Genomic DNA, 19,127 nt, shown 5'->3' with positions numbered 1-19,127 from the left:
GCCCTGGAAGCGGCGCACCCTCCACGCAGCGGCCACAAGGGGGCAGCAAAGCATTAGGCGTGACGGCTGCGGGGCGAAAACCTGAGGCGAGCCCCACAGATGTAGACTCCTTTGGGCCAATCCTGACCCAGAGGGGTCCCCCCCAATCTGGACACCCAGCCAGGAAAAAGGGAAAAAGAGGCATATGACACGTGGAGAAGAAGGTTTGTCTTAGAAAAAGAACAAGAGTCCCCTAAAGATTTATACACATGTCCATGTTGAAAGTGATGTGACTTGGTATTTTATCATGAACACAACGGACACTGTTCTCAGGGCTTTACAAACTTCTTTTTTTTTAAGTGAGCGCCGTGCCCAGATTGGAGCCCCATGTGGGGCTCGAACTCATGACCCCAAGATCAAGTCAGACATTTAACCAGCTGAGCCGCCCAGATGACCCTTAAAGTCTTTGCTTTCTCCTCAAAGCAACCTGGTCAGGTAAGTACAATCACCTGTCTTTTGCAAATGGGCACCTGAAGGCATTCGACCATAGTCACCTAGGTGGAAAGTGGCAGAGTTGGTCTGGCTCCAGTGTTTGGCTGCCTCCCTTGTAACTGGCCATTCCAGCCACAGGTCTGGTATATCAAGGTATAAAATCCAGCCTCCCTAGGAAGTCAGCAGCCATTCTGTAAACTCTTAGCCTGTCTGTAACTAATTAGCTGTGTTGCTTTCCATCATTTTACCCCTGACCTGTTTCCTCAAAAGTTAGGCGACTGGGGGTTTGGGTCTGCTCCTTCATCCACAAACTGATAACTAGGCCCTCTTGACTGTGCCGAGCGAGCGCTGTGGCTACAAAGCTAGCCGGGAAGCAGGTTTGCCTTGAAGGAGTGCAGGATGTGAAGGGAGAGCCGCCAAGCCAGTGATTATTGCGGAAGAGGAGGAGAGAAGCCCCTCCTGTGAAGTGGGCTCCCTCCCATCTGGCAAGTGTGGAATTTGGGCAGGAGGTGTTAAGTAAGAAAGGCTTCCCAAAGTAATTATAGGGAAGGTAGGAATTAGCCAGGCAGGCAGGGAAGGTGGAGTGTCCAGGCAGGGGAAACAGGATGTGAAAGCACAGCATGAGCAAAGAAAACAGGGGGTTCCAAGAGCTGGGTGAGAACATCTTTGCACATATTCTATTAATGTCCATTTTAAGAGGTGACTTTCCCTCCCAGCATGCCTATATATGTGGTTCTTTGAAGCTTCACAGAGCTAACACGGCAGTCTTTCCTAGGAGGTGGTCAATCAGCCAACATGTATTTGCTGAGAACCTACTAGGTGCCCTATACAGATGGGGGAGGTGCCTGAAGGTCTTTCAGTTAGTTAGAGTCCACCCAGTCCTGATATAGGGGCCAGGAACATGCAGAAGCATGCTCACCCATCTCCAATGAGGTAAGTAGGCATCTATGAAGCACAGAGCGACCCCCTCACACCATTATGTTAATACCAACTTTTTAGTTCTGGGAAGGTTCCAAGGTTGTCTGCTCAGAAAGAGGGGAATTGGGATGAGAGATGAAAAAGGGTTAGGAGGGACGCCTGGGTGGCTCAGTGGTTGAGCGCCTGCCTTGGGCTCAGGGCGTGATCTTGGAGTCCCAGAATCGAGTCCCTCATTGGGCTCCCTACATGGAGCCTGCTTCTCCCTCTGCCTATGTCTCTGCCTCTCTGTGTGTCTCATGAATAAATAAATAAAATCCTTTTTAAAAGAAAAGAAAAAGGGTTAGGAGAGATTCCTGGATGAGGCAGGCTCCTCTTGGTAAAGATCAGTTGAGGCTTTGGGAATAACACTGCCCCCTCTGCCCTCACCACGCTGTGCACACACACACACACACACACACACACACACACACACACACACACACAGCTTCCCCACCTTTGGCACCCCCAGGAGGAGGCAGCTTTGGTCCTTGTGGTTTACAGCTGACCTCCTGGAGGGAACTGTAGATTTTGTCAACAACACTCCACATCTTGAAATCTTGAAAAATAAGCAAGAGTGGTGGAGAGGGTATGGAGAGAGATAGTAAAGAGAGGGAAACCAGAAGTGAGCAAGGTGGTGAAGAAAGAAGAAGACAGGATCCAGCGCAGGTTACGGAGGAACACTTGCAAGATGTTGCTGCTGCTGCTGCTCCTGGGGACTGTCGTGAGCAGATGCCTACATGATGAGACACAGAAGTCTGTGACCCTTCTCAGGCCCCATCTCTCCCAACTTGCCCCAAACTTCCACTCTTCCTCCCTCACCCTCCCTGGTTCCCGTGATCCCCAACCCCTGCGAATCCGAATCTGCTATATCAGAGATCCTGCATCCGGAGCTTGGGATCCTGAGGGAGCCGAAATAAGAGGGGGACCCCAAGCCCTGGCCCTGGCTGCAGCCAGACAGGCCACTCAGCAACTCCAAGGGGTCCTCGCAGGTGATTGGAGATTAGAAGGAGGCAGGGAGGGCTGAGAAGCAAAGGGCTAGGGGGGGAAGACAACCAGAGAAAAGGAACTCTTAAGATGTTGAGGGGAAATTGACCACTTATCTTTTTTTTTAAAACATTTTATTTATTTATCCATGAGAGACGCGGAGAGAGAGGCAGAGACACAGGCAGAGGGAAAAGCAGGCTCCCTGGAGGTAGCCCGATGTGGGACTCGATCCCGGGTCTCCAGGATCAGGCCCTGGGCCAAAGGCAGACACTAAACCACTGAGCCACCCAGGGATCCCTACCGCTTATCTTTTTAAGTTCCTCCAGTGCAAGGCCCCCTGCTTCTGAGTCGAGACCCTGCACAGTACTGCCATGCTGTCTGGGGGGACCCGGACACCCCAAACTATCACAGGTGAGTTCATGCCCTTGAAAATGTATATACTGACTCTTTAGGGGCACAGAAATGTCTCCAGCTCACCTACAGATATTCATTCTTGGCAGATGCAGCCTCTTAAACCCAGAGTACAAGGGAGAGACTTGCCTGGGGGCAAAGGTGAGGGCAATTTCTCAGATTTGGGGATCTGAAGATCTCCAGCCTGCCTAGTCTTCTCCAAGACCATTAGCACCAAAGTCACTTAAAGTGCTTCCTAACAAATGTAAATTCCTGAGCCCCTTCTCCCCTAGGCAATTTATTAAATGGGGGGTGGGGGGGAGTGGGCAGGAGTCCCTATTCTGACCAGCTGCCTAAATGACCCTAAGGCCGACTAAAGATAAAGACTGTCCACTCCTCACTCCCAGTACCGTTTCCTATTGTCCTCACCTGCTAAGCTAGATGTTTCATTTCACTCCGGGCCAGATCCCTGATGCCCATCTCCGTGGTTATGCACTGTGGCCAGAGCAGGGTCCCCCACAACTGGTCCAGCCAGATGGGCCTGGGGTCCAAGACACTGATTTTCTCCTGTATGTGTTGGTGGCCCACACTTCCAAGTGCCATGGAGAGGTAAGACCCTAATCAAATCTTTTTCCCTGTTCTGCCTCTCTTAATCTTAAGTATCATGGGGAGGGGAAGGGAGCACAAAGGCAGTTTTAATTAAGTTGTCCTTATTTGAGGTGACTTGGTCATGTTGATGAAATTCGGGTGGGAGCTAAGCCCCTTCGAGCCATCCCTTGGTACTATCCTTGCTGAGTTCCCGGGATGTCCACTTTCAGGAAGATCTCTTCTGTGTACCCCACTTCCCTGCTTCCCATCTACCTTGTCCTGGCCCATCCACAGCCCTCTGTCATAGCCTATGCTGCCTGCTGCCAGCTGGACTCAGAAGACAGACCCCTTGCTGGCACCATTGTCTACTGCGCCCAGCATCTCACCAGCCCCAGCCTCAGCCATCGTGACATCGTCATGGTGACTGCTGCATGATGAATAGAAAGGCGCAAACAGGTTGGGGGAAGGGGACAGGTCACTCAGCTTCCCCCGGAGTGGAAGAATCTACTAAGGATTGGAGGAGAAGCTGCCTCAACTCTAAGAAGAGCTGATTGGGCAGAGGGACTAGAGAGTGGCTAGTCAATCTGCTCCCTCCCCCACCCCCCTCACCCTGCAGTCATTTGTCCTTAGGTCACACTACACGAATTGCTCCATGCTCTGGGTTTCTCCGGACAGCTCTTCAAGAAGTGGCGGGATTGCCCCTCAGGACCCAGCGGTAAATGAGAGGAGTGAGGGCAAGCTTTCCTACGATGTCAACAAGAGGGGATCACTACCATCCCACCAACTCCTTCCTTCCGGTGCTGCTCTACCCTTCCTAAGTCTTCCTCTTCTCATATTGCCTTCTTCGCTTTTTGTGCTCAGTTAGGGAGAACTGTTCCACAAGGCAACAAGTGACACGGCGAGATGAGTGGGGACAGCTGCTTCTAACCACCCCAACTGTTAGCCACAGCCTGGCCAAACACTTGGGAGTGACAGGGACTTCATTGGGTGTTCCCTTGGAAGAAGAGGTGAGAATGAGAACACCTGGGGGTGCTGGAAGGAACGGGGAGTAGACAGGTGGCAACCAGCTACCTCCTCCTTAGGGCCCTTTGTCTTCACACTGGGAGGCCCGAATGCTCCAGGGTTCTATAATGACTGCTACCTTCGATGGTGCCCCGCGCACTCGACTTGATCCAATCACTCTCGCTGCCTTCAGAGATTCTGGCTGGTACCAAGTCAATCACAGCGCTGCACAGGAGCTGTTGTGGGGCCAGGGTGAGAACAAGGAGAATGGCAGAGGGGCCCTCGTGACCTGAGTCAGTTTGGGGGTAGTGAGAGAGATTGGGAGGGATTATCTGCTGGTGTGAGGGATGCTTGGGGCATCATTTGTTCTTTTTTTTTTTTTTTTAAGATTTTATTTATTCATGAGAGACACACAGAGAGACAGAGACACAGGCAGAGGGAAAAACAGGCTCCTCACAGGGAGCCTACTGTGGGACTCAATCCTGGAACTCCAGGATCACGCCCTGAGCCGAAGGCAGCCACTCAACTGCTGAGCCACCCAGGTGCCCCGGCTTTGTTCTGAGGGTTCTCTCTCTTCCTGTCTCTCAAGTAGGAGCTGGCCTGGAATTTGGCCTGGTGACTACGTGTGGGGCTGGCTCCTCAGACTTCTTCTGTACTGGCAGGTATGAGTGCTGCATGGTTGAGGGGCTGTACAGCTGTCAGAGACCCTAGTGTCAGATGCCATCCCTTCCCCACAGCGGAGTGGGCTGCCATTACCTGCATCTGGACAAGGGAAGCTGTTCCTCTGACCCCATGCTGGAAGGCTGCCGCATGTACAAGCCCTTGGCCAATGGGGTGAGATGACTAGAGAATAGAGTGAAACTGAGTGGGCCCAGAGCAGAGTCAACTTCCAAGGCATCTAGGCAAACATTTTTCTGCCTCCTGCCCCGCCCTTCAGAGTGAGTGCTGGAAGAAGGAAAACGGATTCTCACTGGGGGCAGAGAACCTCCATGGGGAAATCTACCATTCCCAGAGTCGTTGCTTCCTTGCCAACATCACCTCACCACTGTTCCATGAGGCCAAGACCAGGCATCCCTCTCAGATCCCATACCTGAAGGAAGCAGAGCTCACTGGCCGCTGCTACTTACATCAATGCACAGAGAGAGGAGCATACAAGGTGCAGGCAGAGGGATCACCATGGGCCTCATGCCTTCCTGGAAAAGCTATTCAGGTGGGCATCGTAAGTGAAAAGCTATGCAGCACATTGGCAAAAGGAAGTTTAGAAGTGCTTGTACAGTGGTACTATCCAACCTATTTCGATGTTCATTCATTTTTTTTTTTTTTTTTTTTACCAGGTACCCACTGAGTCCATGACCCTGACCTAGGCTGTACTTTTTCCTGGGAAGGAGGGCTTGAGCAATTATGATCAAAACTATACCCTGCTATGTATTTCCTTGCAGATACCTGGGTACTATGGTCTTCTCTTCTGTCCCCGGGGTCGACTGTGTCAAACTAACGTAGGTACCAGCACTGTTACTTCACCACCTGTGAGTCTTCCGATCCAAGATGGGTTATTCCAGCTGTCTTTACAATTAGCTGGGCCCCCTGGCGACTCCATGGGGAAGGGAGAGCTCGAAGAGCTGACTGAAGCATTACTACAGGCCCTGGTGAGCAGAGGCGGTGCCAGCAGGTAAAGGGATAGTACAGGCTGAGGATTCATACAGTGGGCCAAGGGAACTGCATAAGTGGGTTACTGAACAACTCTTCAACTCCCACTCCTAAGCCTGTACCTGTTTCAGGAGTTACTCTTCCAGGGACTCTACCTCCCTTAAGAGATCCAAATGTCTCTATAGGTGCTATTTCCACAGCCCCTCCATTACTGCTAGCCTAGTGTTCACCGTGTACATGTGGAAGTCATCTGACTGCCGAGGGCCTTCAGTTGGTATGCTACACAGGGCCCTGACCTTGACTCTCCAGAAACCCCTAGAAGTACACTATGGAGGAGCCAGCTTTACCACAGAACACATCAAGTAAGACAATATTCCAAGTAGTTTTCTTTCAAATCCAGGAGTCCAGATGTTTGAAATTGCATTAAGCACTCACTCCTATGTAGGTCCTAAACAGGGTTATTTCAGAAAACTAATGTGATGACCTCAGGTCTATCACTATGGGACACCCTTCCCACCACAGTAATGGAGTTCCTCATCTCTAGGACATAGGGATCCTAGTCCTCTTCCTTCCTTAAGTACTAATGGGGCACCATGTCTAGCTAGCCAAACACCGTAGTCTAACTCTTCCCTTAAATCATTTCCCCCACTGCCAGGTTAGCTTCTAACAACTTAAGTTTGCTAGGAGACTGGGATTTTTTTTTTTTCCTCTTTTCTAGGAGACTTGGATCTTGGTCTTTTTCCTACATTCAGGTTCTATATTCCTCTGATTTCCTTTATAGCTTACCGATTGGATGAAGCAAGGTTTCATGAGCTCTGTGTATTATGATAAAGGTGAAGCCCTTCACCTTCCAAGCCTGGGCATTATTCCAAGCCAAATATTACCTCTATGTTCCTAGGTTGCTGGCTACCTTGGACCATAATCCCTCCGTGACCCATCTTGCACTGTCCATGGGACTCTGCCTAACACTGCTTATCCTGGTGGGTGCACTGGGAACCATGGCTTATCAGAAACGAGCTACTCTTCGGGTGGCACCATCTGCCCCTCACCATTCACCAGAGCTCCAAGACACAAGAGACCCAGTTGGAGGAATAAGGGAGGTGTGATGTTACCCAAAGCATGACAGGGTAGACAGGGCAGATTATTTCTTGGAAGACAACTGCATGCCAAGTCTACCTTTTCTCAGAATGCCTTTCTCTAGGTATCACCTCTATACTAGCCTTGTAATGAAAAAGAGCTAGAGAAATGGTTCTGAGGATTCTTTATTTTGATACAAAAAATAAACCCTTTAACCTATAGAGTGTCACTTGTTTTCATATCACAGAGCAAACTTACAGAATAGGAATGTTACCAGCTCCAAGAATATCACATATACTTTAGAAGTCATTGCTATTTGGATTCAAACAAACATCAGTGTGGAAGGAGTAACTAATTGTTTCCCTCTCCTGATTTTTTCATAATTTTACAAAATCATCACTAGGAAAGCTAATAGTTGGCATGTCACACAATTATGCCAGAATCTGGAAAGGGCAGTGAAACCAACCATGTGAATCCAGTTAAACTATAAAAACATGACCTTTTATTGTCCTTCTCTCCTGCTTCTGGAGTAGGAAAGCTTTACTTAAAAGCCCCCATGGGCCAGCAATATGCTTGAGTTATTTTTTTTTTTATGCTTGAGTTATAATGTGTAGGTTCCCTCTCATTATACTTGCAAAAGAAGCCACGGAATTCTTCAGAGTCTGATATGTAGAAAGGAGCAAGCGAGGAGGCAGACTGGATTTACTTAGATGGAAAACAATGATGTGAGCAGTCCAGTTGATAGGCTGTTAACATTGAAATAACCAAGGCTTGGGGCACGTGGGTGGCTCCGTCGGTTAAGCATCCAACTCTTGATTTTGGCTCAGGTCATGATCTCAGGATTGTGAAATCAAGCCCGCTTAAATCAGGCTCAGTGCGGGGCATGGATCCCGCTTAAGATTCTCTCTCTTGTCGGGCTCCCGGTGCATGGAGCCTGCTTCTCCCTCTGCCTGTGTCTCTGCCTCTCTCTCTCTCTGTGTGACTATCATAAATAAATAAAGATTTAAAAAAAAAAAAAAAAAGATTCTCTCTCTTCCTTTGCCCTTCCCCCACCTCCAAAGATATAATCAAGCCTGTACAGGTCAACAAGTTCAATCAGCTGATTGGAATACCATCCCTAGACCTTTAAGCGACACATCCGAAGTTCTCACAGTAAAGTTGTGGCTCCATCAGCTGTGATTATCTTCTTTGATTTTAATGTCCATCAGTCTTTACCAGCTGTAGCAGCCACTGCTTGGTAAAACTTTGCCACGAAGTCTGGCTCACTGACCTCCAGCTGCCTGACAAATTCATTGCGCTCCTGCTCAGCCCAACCTCGAAACCACTGATCCCAAAGACGTAGCTGGCACTCAAAGATACAAGGTGGTCGGTTTGCTCTAGACACACTAAGCTGCTCCAGCCCTTCCAGCAGTGGCTGTAATTTTCCTGGCACTGCCTTAGCTACCAGGTCCTGTAGGAAACGTTCACGCTGGGGACCTGACCAACTGGCAAACCAGTGAAGAATACACTTCATCTCCTGGGAAGTGATGTAAGACATTGGGGGTGGGGAAGAGTTAGTAATACTATCTGGTACTGAGGGTAAAGGAGGAGGGAAGGATAGTGGCATTGAAGAGGAAGATGATTCCAGCGGCATCCTGAAAGATAAAAGCACCGTTATATATTCTCTAGATAAAGTAACAAAACACAACTTCCCAACAAGGAATCTTATCACAATCAGCATCTACAGATAAAATTACTTTTCACCAATTTACAGGAACACAACAGGGTACTTCATACTGGTTATTATCCAATTACCTTAGAGAGGTCACTCAAGAATAACTTAATTTCACATTTGCTAACCTTCCTCTTTTTGAAACCATCACTCTCCCCAAAGACTGCTTCTCTCCATTATTCTTATAAAGAATCTAAAAATAATCTACACATTTCTTGCTCATTCTCTCTGGCCTACTTTTATGTTCCAGGTTGAGTAAAGAAAAAAAAGACAAACAGTGATTAACATTGGTGCGTCTCGGGATCCCTGGGTGGCGCAGCGGTTTGGCGCCTGCCTTTGGCCCAGGGCGCGATCCTGGAGACCCGGGATCGAATCCCACGTCGGGCTCCCGGTGCATGGAGCCTGCTTCTCCCTCTGCCTGTGTCTCTGCCTCTCTCTCTCTCTGTGACTATCATAAATAAATAAAAATTTAAAAAAAAAATTTAAAAAAAAAAAAAAAAAAAAAACATTGGTGCGTCTCATCTTAAAAAAGAAAAAAGGAACACATTTTTAAATCTAGTACATGCAGCCAATCTGGACCTAGATGTTAATCATTCCAGAGCTATCAACAGTGAGAGAAGAAAAGAAATCATACATGATGGAAAGAGTGTTTTGTTTGTTTGTTTTGTTTTTTAAGATTTTACTTATTTATTCACAAGAGGCACAGAGAGAGAAGCAGAGACACAGGCAGAGGGAGAAGCAGACTCCCTGCAGGGAGCCTGATGCGGGACTCAATCCGGGTCCTGAGCCAAAGGCAGACACTCAACCGCTGAGCCACCCAGGTGTCCCAGAAAGTCTACTTTGTAATGTGCATATAGCCTCTGAAATATGCCAAGAACGTCATAACATCCATTACTTCCTTACATTTCCAGTAAAGCACCAGGAAAAACTGAAGACCAGAGTAAGTGCCTTACCCAAAATAAAACACAGTAAGAAAAAATAGAAGCCAGTTTATTCCAAACTGGAAAATGTCTAGTTAGTTTGGTAGCTTAGGACCCTAACAAGTGTCACACTGCTGTAGATGTAGGGCAATTGAGGTCTTTGCACACTTTCCTTAAAGTTAAAAGTAAAATACTCATTGATGCCCTGCCACTGATTTGCATCAGTAACGCAAATAGAAGGTGAGACCACTTGAATAGGTTTCGAGCTCGCCAGTTTGAATTTCTAACAATGAAAACCTTAAACTACTTATCGGTGACCTATTTTATTGTTCTGCGGCAATCTGGGAGTATTTGCAGTGACAAGGAAAGGAAACCCTATACTTAAAATTAACATCAATCAGTTCAGTACCCAAACAGTCCGAGACTGCCTTTTTCACAGCGGCCCTACAAGAAGCAATTCCTCCTTAAGGAACTTTATTCTCTTAACTTTATTCTCTTCCTTAAAAGTAAGGAAAAACTTTTGCCGAGTCTTGCGACATGGCCCCCACAGCAAACTCAAGTTCAAGGATTATGACTTCGTTCACAGTCTGGGCCCAAAGACACGGTGCTGCCACTTGCCCGCTCTGGAGGCCAGGTGGCCCGGCATCCAAGGACCCAAAGAGCAACGTAGTCTTGGATGGGAGTGGCGGGGATTCGGAAATGGGGAGGCGGCAGCTGGACTGGCAGCAGGACGGCAACTGGGCCCTACCTGGGTAACCCGCAAACACCGAGTCTGACCCGGCCCGGGGGGGGGCTTCTACTGCGCTTACCTCCCCTTTCCTCTCACAGGGAACCCGGAGACCGTCACAGAGATGCTTAAATTCCAACTGTCGCCGCCGCTTCCATGTTTCCTGAAAACCCTAAGCAGGGCCAGCCCGGCAGCCCACGCACTTCCGGCCCCGGGCCAGCCCCAAACACCCAAGCGCCTCAGCGCCCCAGCGCCTCAGCGCCCCAGCGCCCCAGCCGTAGGTTCGGGGAGAGCCGAGCAACTCCGATTTTGTTATGCCAGAGTCGAAGGCTTCCGAATACATCCGATTCAAAGCCTCGGTACGACGAAAATAACCGAGCTCTGAAAGCAGAGGGTGGGGGGGGCGCGGCTGGGAGGAGGGAAAGAACTGATTGGTGCCGATGTGGAGACGGAAACACCCGAGCAGTTCCGGAGGAACCCGGGGAGTTCTGAGTGGTAATCGAGGGGTTGACTATGGCAGTGGGCGGGGTCAACTCGGTACGTTCCAAGGGCGTTGGCGGAAATTACCGAAGATGCCCGAAGCCGTCGGGACGGACCCGAGTACCTCACGCAAGATGGCGGAGCTGGAGGAGGTGACTCTGGACGGGAAGCCTCTTCAGGCGCTGCGGGTGACCGACCTGAAGGCCGCACTGGAGCAGCGAGGCCTAGCGAAGAGCGGGCAGAAGAGCGCCCTGGTCAAGCGGCTCAAAGGGGTGAGAAGTCGGCGTTGCCGGGGTGTCGGAGGGGAGCGGACCCGGTAGAGACGGGTCTCTGCCGCGGCGCAGGCGCAGTGTCCGGGCTCCGCGCGAGCTCGCTCAGGCCGCCAGCGCGAGCCTCCGGATCCGCGCGCACGGTGGTTGGTGAGGCTCGCGCTGGAATAGAGATAGCGCCGGTTCCCGCCTTAACGGCAGCGGCGCGAGCCCAAAATGGGAGGGTGCGCGCTACTCTCTCGGAGTGTCTTAAGCTCCTTCCTCCTTCCCCCACCCCCTCCTTGTTTGTGTCTGTGGTTTCGGCGCATGCGCTGCAGAAGGAGTTAAATCCCACTACTACCACCGGCGTAGCTGGCCTGAGGGGGGCGAATTGGGCTGGGTCGGAGTTAGGGGTACAGTTGGGCGGAGGGGTGAATGGGGTGGTTGTCGGTGTCCGGAAGAATAGGATCGGGATGTAGAGTAAAATGTCTGCCTGATTAGATCAGGAGGTGAGATAAAGAGAAACCTTGATTTGAAGGGACTCGGTTATAGAGGGGTGTATAATTTATAGGGCATCCAGAAGCAATTTGGGCGGATAAGAGTTTGGTGAATATTGATGAGAGAGGGGGCAGGTTGGTATATGTTGGGCGTTTTGAATCGATTTGAGTAGCTTAGGGTGGGATCGTCATGAGGTGGGTGGATTTGTGTGTATAGATTTGGTGTAAACGGTGGGAAGAGGAGGATGTCTTGGTCTTAACTGGGGTTAATTAGAATACATGGCCTCTAGTACATATTAGTGCTGGGTTGGATCAAGGGTTAGTTTGACAGACCGTTGCCTCTACAGAAGCTGAAGGTTTTGTGTATGTGGATTGGGTCAGCCATAATTTAGAGTCTGTGGTCATTTTGTGCTATAGCCTCCCTTTTGAAATTTTTATAGAGTTGATAAATCTACATGCCACTCTGTTGGAAACAATACAAGTTCATTCAAGTAGATCTAGTCCTGGGTAACTGAGCAAGTAATTCAATCAAGCCAAAACCAGCAGCCCTATGTTGGTTTCCTGTATTTGAAGCTGACTTGAGTATTTGAAGTCATTTTACCTGCATGGCCAGATTTAGAAGGGGCATTAGTCAGAAGTATAGAAGATAATAGGGACTGTAGTGCTGGTTCTGTCACTGTAACTGATTTTATTACATAGCCAGGTCACTTGATTTTCTCCATGTGCCTGCATTTTACATTTGTACATTTGAGAGCAGTAATGGTGGCTATGTTTAAGGGTCTTCTGAAGATGAATGAGAACAGTATTAGTTAAAGGGCTTTTAGGTCCCTGGGAAAAGAGTACAGTTTAACTGTGTATGGTTAGTCATTGCATTCAATGAAGAGTTTGGGGAGGGATTGGGGGGGGGGCGGTTTCCCCTAGTTTCTGACTTTTGCCCTTCTCTGTACCAGGCTCTAATGCTAGAAAATTTACAGAAACACTCAACACCCCATGCTGCATTCCAGCCAAATTCCCAGGTAAGAAAAAAGGTTCGTTAGCTAGGGTGGGCTCTTATGATGCACAGACCTATTGAAGGACATAATGATGTATATTTGATGCTTAATTCCTCACTGGTGTTTTCCTAAGTTCCCTGGGTTGGAAATGTCCTCATACCAGGAACAGTTGAATTTTAATAGAGAATTCCAGAACTGAATTAGAAGAGCTGTTAGTTAATTTCTGATACTTGCAATGATGTGTGCAGAAAGATGGGACTCCAGTTGATTAAGTATAGTACAAGAATCCAAAGTCATTTATTTGCCATTGATTTGGGAAAAGTAGTTGATGTCTTTGAATGTAGTAGATAAGAAGTAGACAATCAATAGGGCAGTGTAAGGAAATACTTGCTGATCAAGAAGTCTGGTGTTGACAAAGATTTTCCAAGAATTCAATCCTTTGGAAATTACCCGCCATTACCAGTGTTAATGCTAACTATGCACTTACTCCCAAACATCATTAATTCCTTGGTTACTTAGGGCAGAAATTTAACCTTTGGAGGTCCTGGGTCCTTCAGTTCCTATGTATAACACGAGAAGGCATTGGACTGTGTACATAGCTTTATACTCCCCTCTTAACTAAATTAGATCTATTTTTATCTGTTATGTATATTGAGTTTCAGCATAAGATTTCTTTAGAAATCATTCCACAGTTTAAAAAAGTGAAACTTTTAGACTGTGTGACCTCATAAGATCATTTTCAGCTCTTAAAATTGCCTCATTATAGTGTGTTACGTACATAAAGGAAAATCCAGGGCTTTGTTAGTGCAGTTTTGTGCAGCTCTGGTACTAGATGAAGTCCCAAGATACTGTGGAAAAACAAGAGAGCCTTCCTAGTCCCTTGTTGCCACTTCATTAAGCTATATCATAATCTAGTAAGTTTACAGATGTTTAGTTAAGAATAGGTTTAAGATAAACTACATAAGTTAATCAGTTTGTGATTATATTCCTTTTGTTCATTGCATTTTAGTCTTTGAAGCTTTGCTTTTATTAACCTAGGATTTTTGCAGCAAATGCTTATCTTTTCTAATACATGCAACCCATACTTCATCAATGTCCGTTGAGTACCAAGAGACCTGTTTCTATTTTAGATGAAAAGAAACATTTACCTTGCTTGGGAAAGAGGACTGAAAACAAGCAATATGTATTCAGATTTTTTTCTTGAGTTCTAGTAGGACTTGCTAAGCAAGAAGGCTCTGGGGAGGAGGACTTGGGAAGAGAAAACTGAAGGACAGAAGAATGCTGTGGGAATCTGTATTGCAGGAAAAAAGTTGGAAAAGGAAGTAAGCTTCTGGATTTTAAATAGTGTTACCTAGGATTTCTTCCCACCCAAAGAAAATAGAGTTAAAACTCTGAAAGCTGAACAGTCATCCCCTTTCTTAATCTCTTGCTTTCATCCTTTACTGTACTTCAATTTTGGACGTTTGACAAAATGGTTCCAGGATAGGTGGAGATTGACCATTTTTATCAACAAAAAATGACATGGTATGAACTAGTATTTTTTCTTGTTATTATTAAAAGGAAGATTTAGATTATATTTAGATAATTTAGATTTTAAGTTACTTGGGCATCACTGGTTGGGAACTAAATATTTAAAATAAGAAATTATGTGTGGTTCCTCTCTTTGCCATCCTTTATGAATCATAGGATTCTTTATTTTGGTTCAACAAAACTTAGAAGAGGGCCTTCAAACATTTTGATAATCTTTCTTGGATTCAAATATAAGAGGAAGACTTGCTCCGTGAAATTTTCTTCCCTGTGTTTTCCTGGTTTGCTTTCCTCGACTTTTCTTTTTCCATGTCTTCTACACAGATTGGCGAGGAAATGAGCCAGAACAGTTTTATAAAGCAGTATCTGGAAAAGCAGCAGGAGCTTCTTAGGCAGCGTCTGGAACGTGAAGCCCGAGAAGCTGCAGAACTTGAAGGTAAGCCCGGACTGTCAGAAGGAGTTTTTCATTCTTAACTCCTGTCACTGAGTAAGATAGGCCTGTTTAACTAGGCAATTTCAGGAATAAGTCAGGCTGAAACTGCTACTTATTTGCTTTGGTAGTTGAGCCAAGTGAGTTGTTTGTTTACCTTTTGTCAGGGAAGAAAACACTTAATTTAACTATCTGTTAGAAGAGGATTCCTGCCAACAGGAAGAATTATAAGTAAATTAAGCTACCCTTTAAATGAGGTAGTTCTTAATCCCAGGGAGTTTTTTCTGTGTACAGTGCTCTTTTTAGTATATGCTCTGTGTCCCATGACTTTGCTTGATTTCCTTCACTCCCCTACATATTCCCACATGATGAGCCCTTCACTCCCTCCCTGCCCCGACCCAATCTGTACTTTGCAGAAGCTTCAGCTGAGTCGGAGGACGAGATGATCCATCCTGAGGGAGTGGCTTCCCTGCTGCCTCCTGACTTTCAGAGCAGCCTGGAGAGACCAGAGCTGGAACTCAGCAGACATTCGCCCAGTACGTATCTCCCTCCCCACTGCGCTGTTTTGTCAATCCTGCGTAGTTGGTGGGGGGAGGTAAGTTACGCCTCCTTTCATGCTAAGCCTCCACTGAAGTCCCAGAGAAATTCTGCGACATTGACACTTCACATCTGTTTGTCATGGGAATTATGTCCTTTTGGAAGTCTGCTTTCACCTCTGTGTCGTGTTAACCTCTCAGAGTGTTTTCTAAGGCAGTATGATGTTTCGTCTCCTCTGTACCTCTTTAACCTCCTATGCCTCTGGATTGAGCAGCAGTCATAACTCTTCACCAGTTGTATAGATTACTTCTTGCACACTCAGTCATACCACCCAAATGGGTATCTGCTGTAGTTCATTAATTCATTCAGCAAGTTTTTGTTGAGTGCCTGTTGTATGGTAGGCACATGCTAGGCACCAGGAATATGGTAGAGAAAAGACAAGTTCCTGCCTGAATGAAATGTATAGCCTAGGGAGGAGATGGACATTAATCAAATTATTATATAGTTACCATTGAGCTATGTGCTCTGAGAGACAGTGCAAAATATCATATGAGCATATTACAGGGAGTTCTAATGCATTGTGTGGAGTTGTTCAAGCAAAATTAGCTTTTTCACATAAAAATTAAGCACCCAGTTTAGTATCTCAAGCAAAAATCTGTAAATGCAGCTTTTATCTTCTAAACTACCTAAGGAAAAAAAAAAAAATACCTAAGACGGTATACTTTTAGGAGAACATGTATATAAGATGTGAATGGTAGGTAGATATGTTAAATCAATGTGTACAGTAAAAGTATTTTGAATATCTATTAATGTTAGTGGTCATAAGGTAATCGTATCTAATATTTTTTAGAATGTGTAGAAGTAACTAACTCGTCTAATTAATATAGAATTTGAACATAGATTTTTAGAAAATACTTAATGGTAGAAGAATAATAAGTTATTTTAGAGATCTGTTTTTCCTCAAGTACTACGTATCTCCATGCTAGAGTATATGGGGAGTTAGCGCATTGTAAAATCTTTTTGGGAGAGAGAAGATAATTGCACATAAAGCCAACAACTGAAGGTGATGTGTTTTGTTTTATTTATTTATTTGTTTGTTTGTTTATTTAAGATTTTTAAAATTTATTTGTGAGAGACATAGGCAGAGGGAGAAGGAGGCTCCCTATGGGGAGGCTGATGTGGGTGGGACTTGATCCCAGGACCCTAGGATCATGACCTGAGCCAACGCAGGTGCCTCTGAAGATGGTGTGTTTTAAAGCGACATATAAATAGTGCAAACACATAGACCATAAAAATAATAGAATAAGGGGATCTCTGGGTGGCTCAGCAGTTTGGCACCTGCCTTTGGTCCAGGGCGTGGTCCTGGATTCCCGGGATCGAGTCCTGCATCAGGCTTCCGGCATGGAGCCTGCTTCTCCCTCTGCCTGTGTCTCTGCCCCCCTCTCTCTCTCTCTCTCTATGTCTGTCATAAATAAATTAAATAAATAAATAAGTAAGTAAGTAAATAAATAAATCTTTTTTTTAAAGGTACATTGGATTAATATTGCAAAGGGTTTTGAATATCAAGAATGAATATGAAATTTTTTATTTTAAGGGGGAAACCATTGAAAATACTTGATAGGAGCATGATTTGATAAGCAACTCTCTTAAATAAGCCTCTCAAAAAAAAAGTTCTCTTTCAGTTCTAAATGTAATTTGAAATGAAAATGAGAAATGGATCCTGAAATAGAAATAAGGTTTCAGGGGATCCCTGGGTGGCTCAGCGGTTTTGCGCCAGCCTTTGGCCCAGCGCATGATCCTGGAGTCCGGGATCGAGTCCCGCATCGGGCTCCCAGCATGGAGCCTGTTTCTCCCTCTGCCTGTGTCTCTGCCCCTCTCTCTCTCTCTCTCTCTCTCTCTCTCTCTGTGTCTATCATAAATAAATAAAAATAAATCTTTAAAAATAAAAAAAAATTAAAAAATAAAAAAAGAAATAAGGTTTCAAAAGCAAAGATTTAAAGGATAACCAGTCCCTTCAATGTTTTTTATCATCAACCAGACTTTTCCTATGGTGGTAATTAATGAAGGGGGTGGGGGAGACAGTAAAAGAGGAGGAAAGAGAGAAGCAAAAAATATGAGATGAATGTAGTAAATTGTAGAGTACAGCTAACAATTCCATTTGTGTTCTTCTGTGTACTCTCTGCCGTAAACTCTCTTACCTCTGATCTTGGCTAGAATGTGAATCTCATAGATGTGGTACAAAATTTGGTCAAGGTCCTAAATGGAGTGATGGTTGGGAGTTCTAGTGGTGTTTAGTTGGATCAGTTGCAATGCCTGGAGTTTGCCCAGAAAATTAGGTTCTTTTAAGATGTGCAGTGTTAGTTTGTTAGTAGGCCAGTAAACTATCGGGATCCCAACTTATTTGGATGTTTTGGGGGTTCTCTCTTTAATAAGATTTTTTTTTTTAAGATTTTATTTATTTATTCATGAGAGACACAGAAAGAGAGAAAGACAGAGAGAGAGGAAAAGACACAGGCAGAGGGAGAAGCAGGCTCCATGCACCGGGAGCCCGATGTGGGACTCAATCCCGGGACTCCAGGATCGCACCCTGGGCCAAAGGCAGGCGCTAAACCGCTGAGCCACCCAGGGATCCCCAAGAATTGGTTTTTAACATCCTTCCTGGCTCTTCTTGACTACTCTCTTCACTACTTTCTTTAGAATTTTCTAGGGTTTTGGGAGACACTATCCACCTTCCATAGTCAGAGTTGTCTGAGTTTGCCTCTAGATCATGATTGGGTGTACTAAAATCCTTATTGCTATAAGTTAATTATTTCAAAAAGAGTCCCAATCTAGGAAAATAGACATTTAAAAATGGATATCAGGGCAGCCCAGGTGGCTCTGCGGTTTAGCTCCGCCTTCAGCCGAGGGCGTGATCTTGGAGACCTGGGATCAAGTCCCACGTGGGGCTCCCTACATGGAGCCCGCTGCTCCCTCTGCCTGTGTCTCTGCCTCTCTCTCTCTCTGTCTCTCATGAATAAATAAATAAAATCTTAAAAAAAAAATGGATATCAGGATACCGCTTCTTTAACAAAGGTATAGCTCCAGGGAATCTTAACCAGCCTTTTGCTTATAGGGCATATAGTCCTCATTCGTTTTTCTCATATTAAATTTGGAAGCTGAGATTCTAGAGAAATGCTAGGTAAGTTACTCAGCTAACATGAGTCAGATTTAGGTTTGGCGTCATTGCCAGATCTCCATTCTCCTAATTCCTGCTTCTTATTCATACCCAGATACCCAGATTCCCTTTGTCCACAGGCTTTGCTGTTATCTCTAGCTACCTTACTTGGGTCCTACAAATCCTGCCCTAGGATTTGTTTTTCATAATGAAGAAACTACTTTGCTATATGGCTCTTATAAACATTCTTCACTTTATTGTCTAGCAGCCTGAAGGCTTCTGACTTTTGAATCTACATTTACCCTTGCTTTTTAACTCCTGAAATACATTTTTTAATTGCATTGGCTCTACCCTTTGCTAAACATACTCAGTTTCTGCACATATTAACATCTGGCTTAAGATACTTAGGTGACTATGTGCCCATAATAGATGTCCCCTTTCCCAGAAGCTTGTATGCATCATGTCAGTTCTATACAGGGAGCTAGAAAGTGAGTCCTCGTTCTCTTTTATCTTGTTTTTTCTTCTTTATATTTTGTATTGCTTACTAATTTCCTGTTTTTACGTCTGAGGGTCCCCTCCAGGCGCCATTTTTTTGCAAAACAGTCATGACCAAAACTTACTGAACAGCCTACATCTCATTGGTGACTTATTACTTAAGTGCTTCCAGAGAAGTAATCATCTAGAATTCTATCACTGCAGTTTTACAGCATCAAAACAACATTATGATCCAATAGAATAGCACTTAGCTTTGAGTAGGTCGAAAAAGAGGCTCTTTGCTTGTACATACC

At 45.8% G+C, this 19,127-nt stretch overlaps 3 protein-coding genes across 11 annotated transcripts in view; 2 read left to right on the top strand and 1 right to left on the bottom strand.

Annotated features, from left to right (window-relative positions):
- The first annotated feature begins 483 nt into the window (after nucleotides 1-483).
- On the top strand, nucleotides 484-7,335 carry LOC112657772 (ciliated left-right organizer metallopeptidase). The gene is made up of 14 exons (XM_049113584.1): nucleotides 484-2,417; nucleotides 2,730-2,823; nucleotides 2,913-2,964; nucleotides 3,268-3,411; nucleotides 3,685-3,810; nucleotides 4,021-4,105; nucleotides 4,252-4,397; nucleotides 4,473-4,644; nucleotides 4,985-5,054; nucleotides 5,130-5,226; nucleotides 5,330-5,602; nucleotides 5,832-6,061; nucleotides 6,225-6,401; nucleotides 6,938-7,335. Exons 1-14 carry the CDS (start codon nucleotides 2,117-2,119, stop codon nucleotides 7,143-7,145), a joined length of 2,175 nt encoding a protein of 724 aa, XP_048969541.1. The 5' UTR covers nucleotides 484-2,116; the 3' UTR covers nucleotides 7,146-7,335.
- C8H14orf119 (chromosome 8 C14orf119 homolog) lies at nucleotides 7,286-11,182 on the bottom strand. Of its 2 annotated transcripts, none has more exons than XM_025443922.3 (2): nucleotides 11,042-11,182; nucleotides 7,286-8,750 (listed from the first exon to the last, which is right to left on the bottom strand). In XM_025443922.3, exon 2 carries the CDS (start codon nucleotides 8,747-8,749, stop codon nucleotides 8,321-8,323), a length of 429 nt encoding a protein of 142 aa, XP_025299707.1. In that variant the 5' UTR covers nucleotide 8,750; nucleotides 11,042-11,182; the 3' UTR covers nucleotides 7,286-8,320. The 2 variants fall into 2 exon arrangements, with proteins under 2 accessions (XP_025299707.1, XP_025299706.1); XM_025443921.3 differs by lacking the exon at nucleotides 11,042-11,182 and adding an exon at nucleotides 10,557-10,872.
- ACIN1 (apoptotic chromatin condensation inducer 1) overlaps nucleotides 10,900-19,127 on the top strand; it is a 34,977-nt gene continuing 26,749 nt past the window's right edge. For 2 of the 8 annotated variants that reach the window (XM_025443916.3, XM_025443915.3), the window contains exons 1-4: nucleotides 10,900-11,226; nucleotides 12,650-12,715; nucleotides 14,543-14,654; nucleotides 15,065-15,184. In XM_025443916.3, the coding sequence (XP_025299701.1) occupies nucleotides 10,915-11,226; nucleotides 12,650-12,715; nucleotides 14,543-14,654; nucleotides 15,065-15,184 (610 nt within the window). In that variant the 5' untranslated portion in view covers nucleotides 10,900-10,914. Of the gene's footprint in view, nucleotides 11,227-11,311; nucleotides 11,712-12,649; nucleotides 12,716-14,542; nucleotides 14,655-15,064; nucleotides 15,185-19,127 lie in introns of those variants that run through there. The other 6 variants (XM_049113580.1, XM_049113581.1, XM_049113583.1 and 3 more) reach the window with 5 other exon arrangements.

This window comes from Canis lupus, chromosome 8, assembly GCF_003254725.2.
Source record: "Canis lupus dingo isolate Sandy chromosome 8, ASM325472v2, whole genome shotgun sequence".
NCBI classification, from domain to species: Eukaryota; Metazoa; Chordata; class Mammalia; order Carnivora; family Canidae; genus Canis; species Canis lupus.
This window is presented reverse-complemented; position numbering and strand designations above follow the sequence as displayed.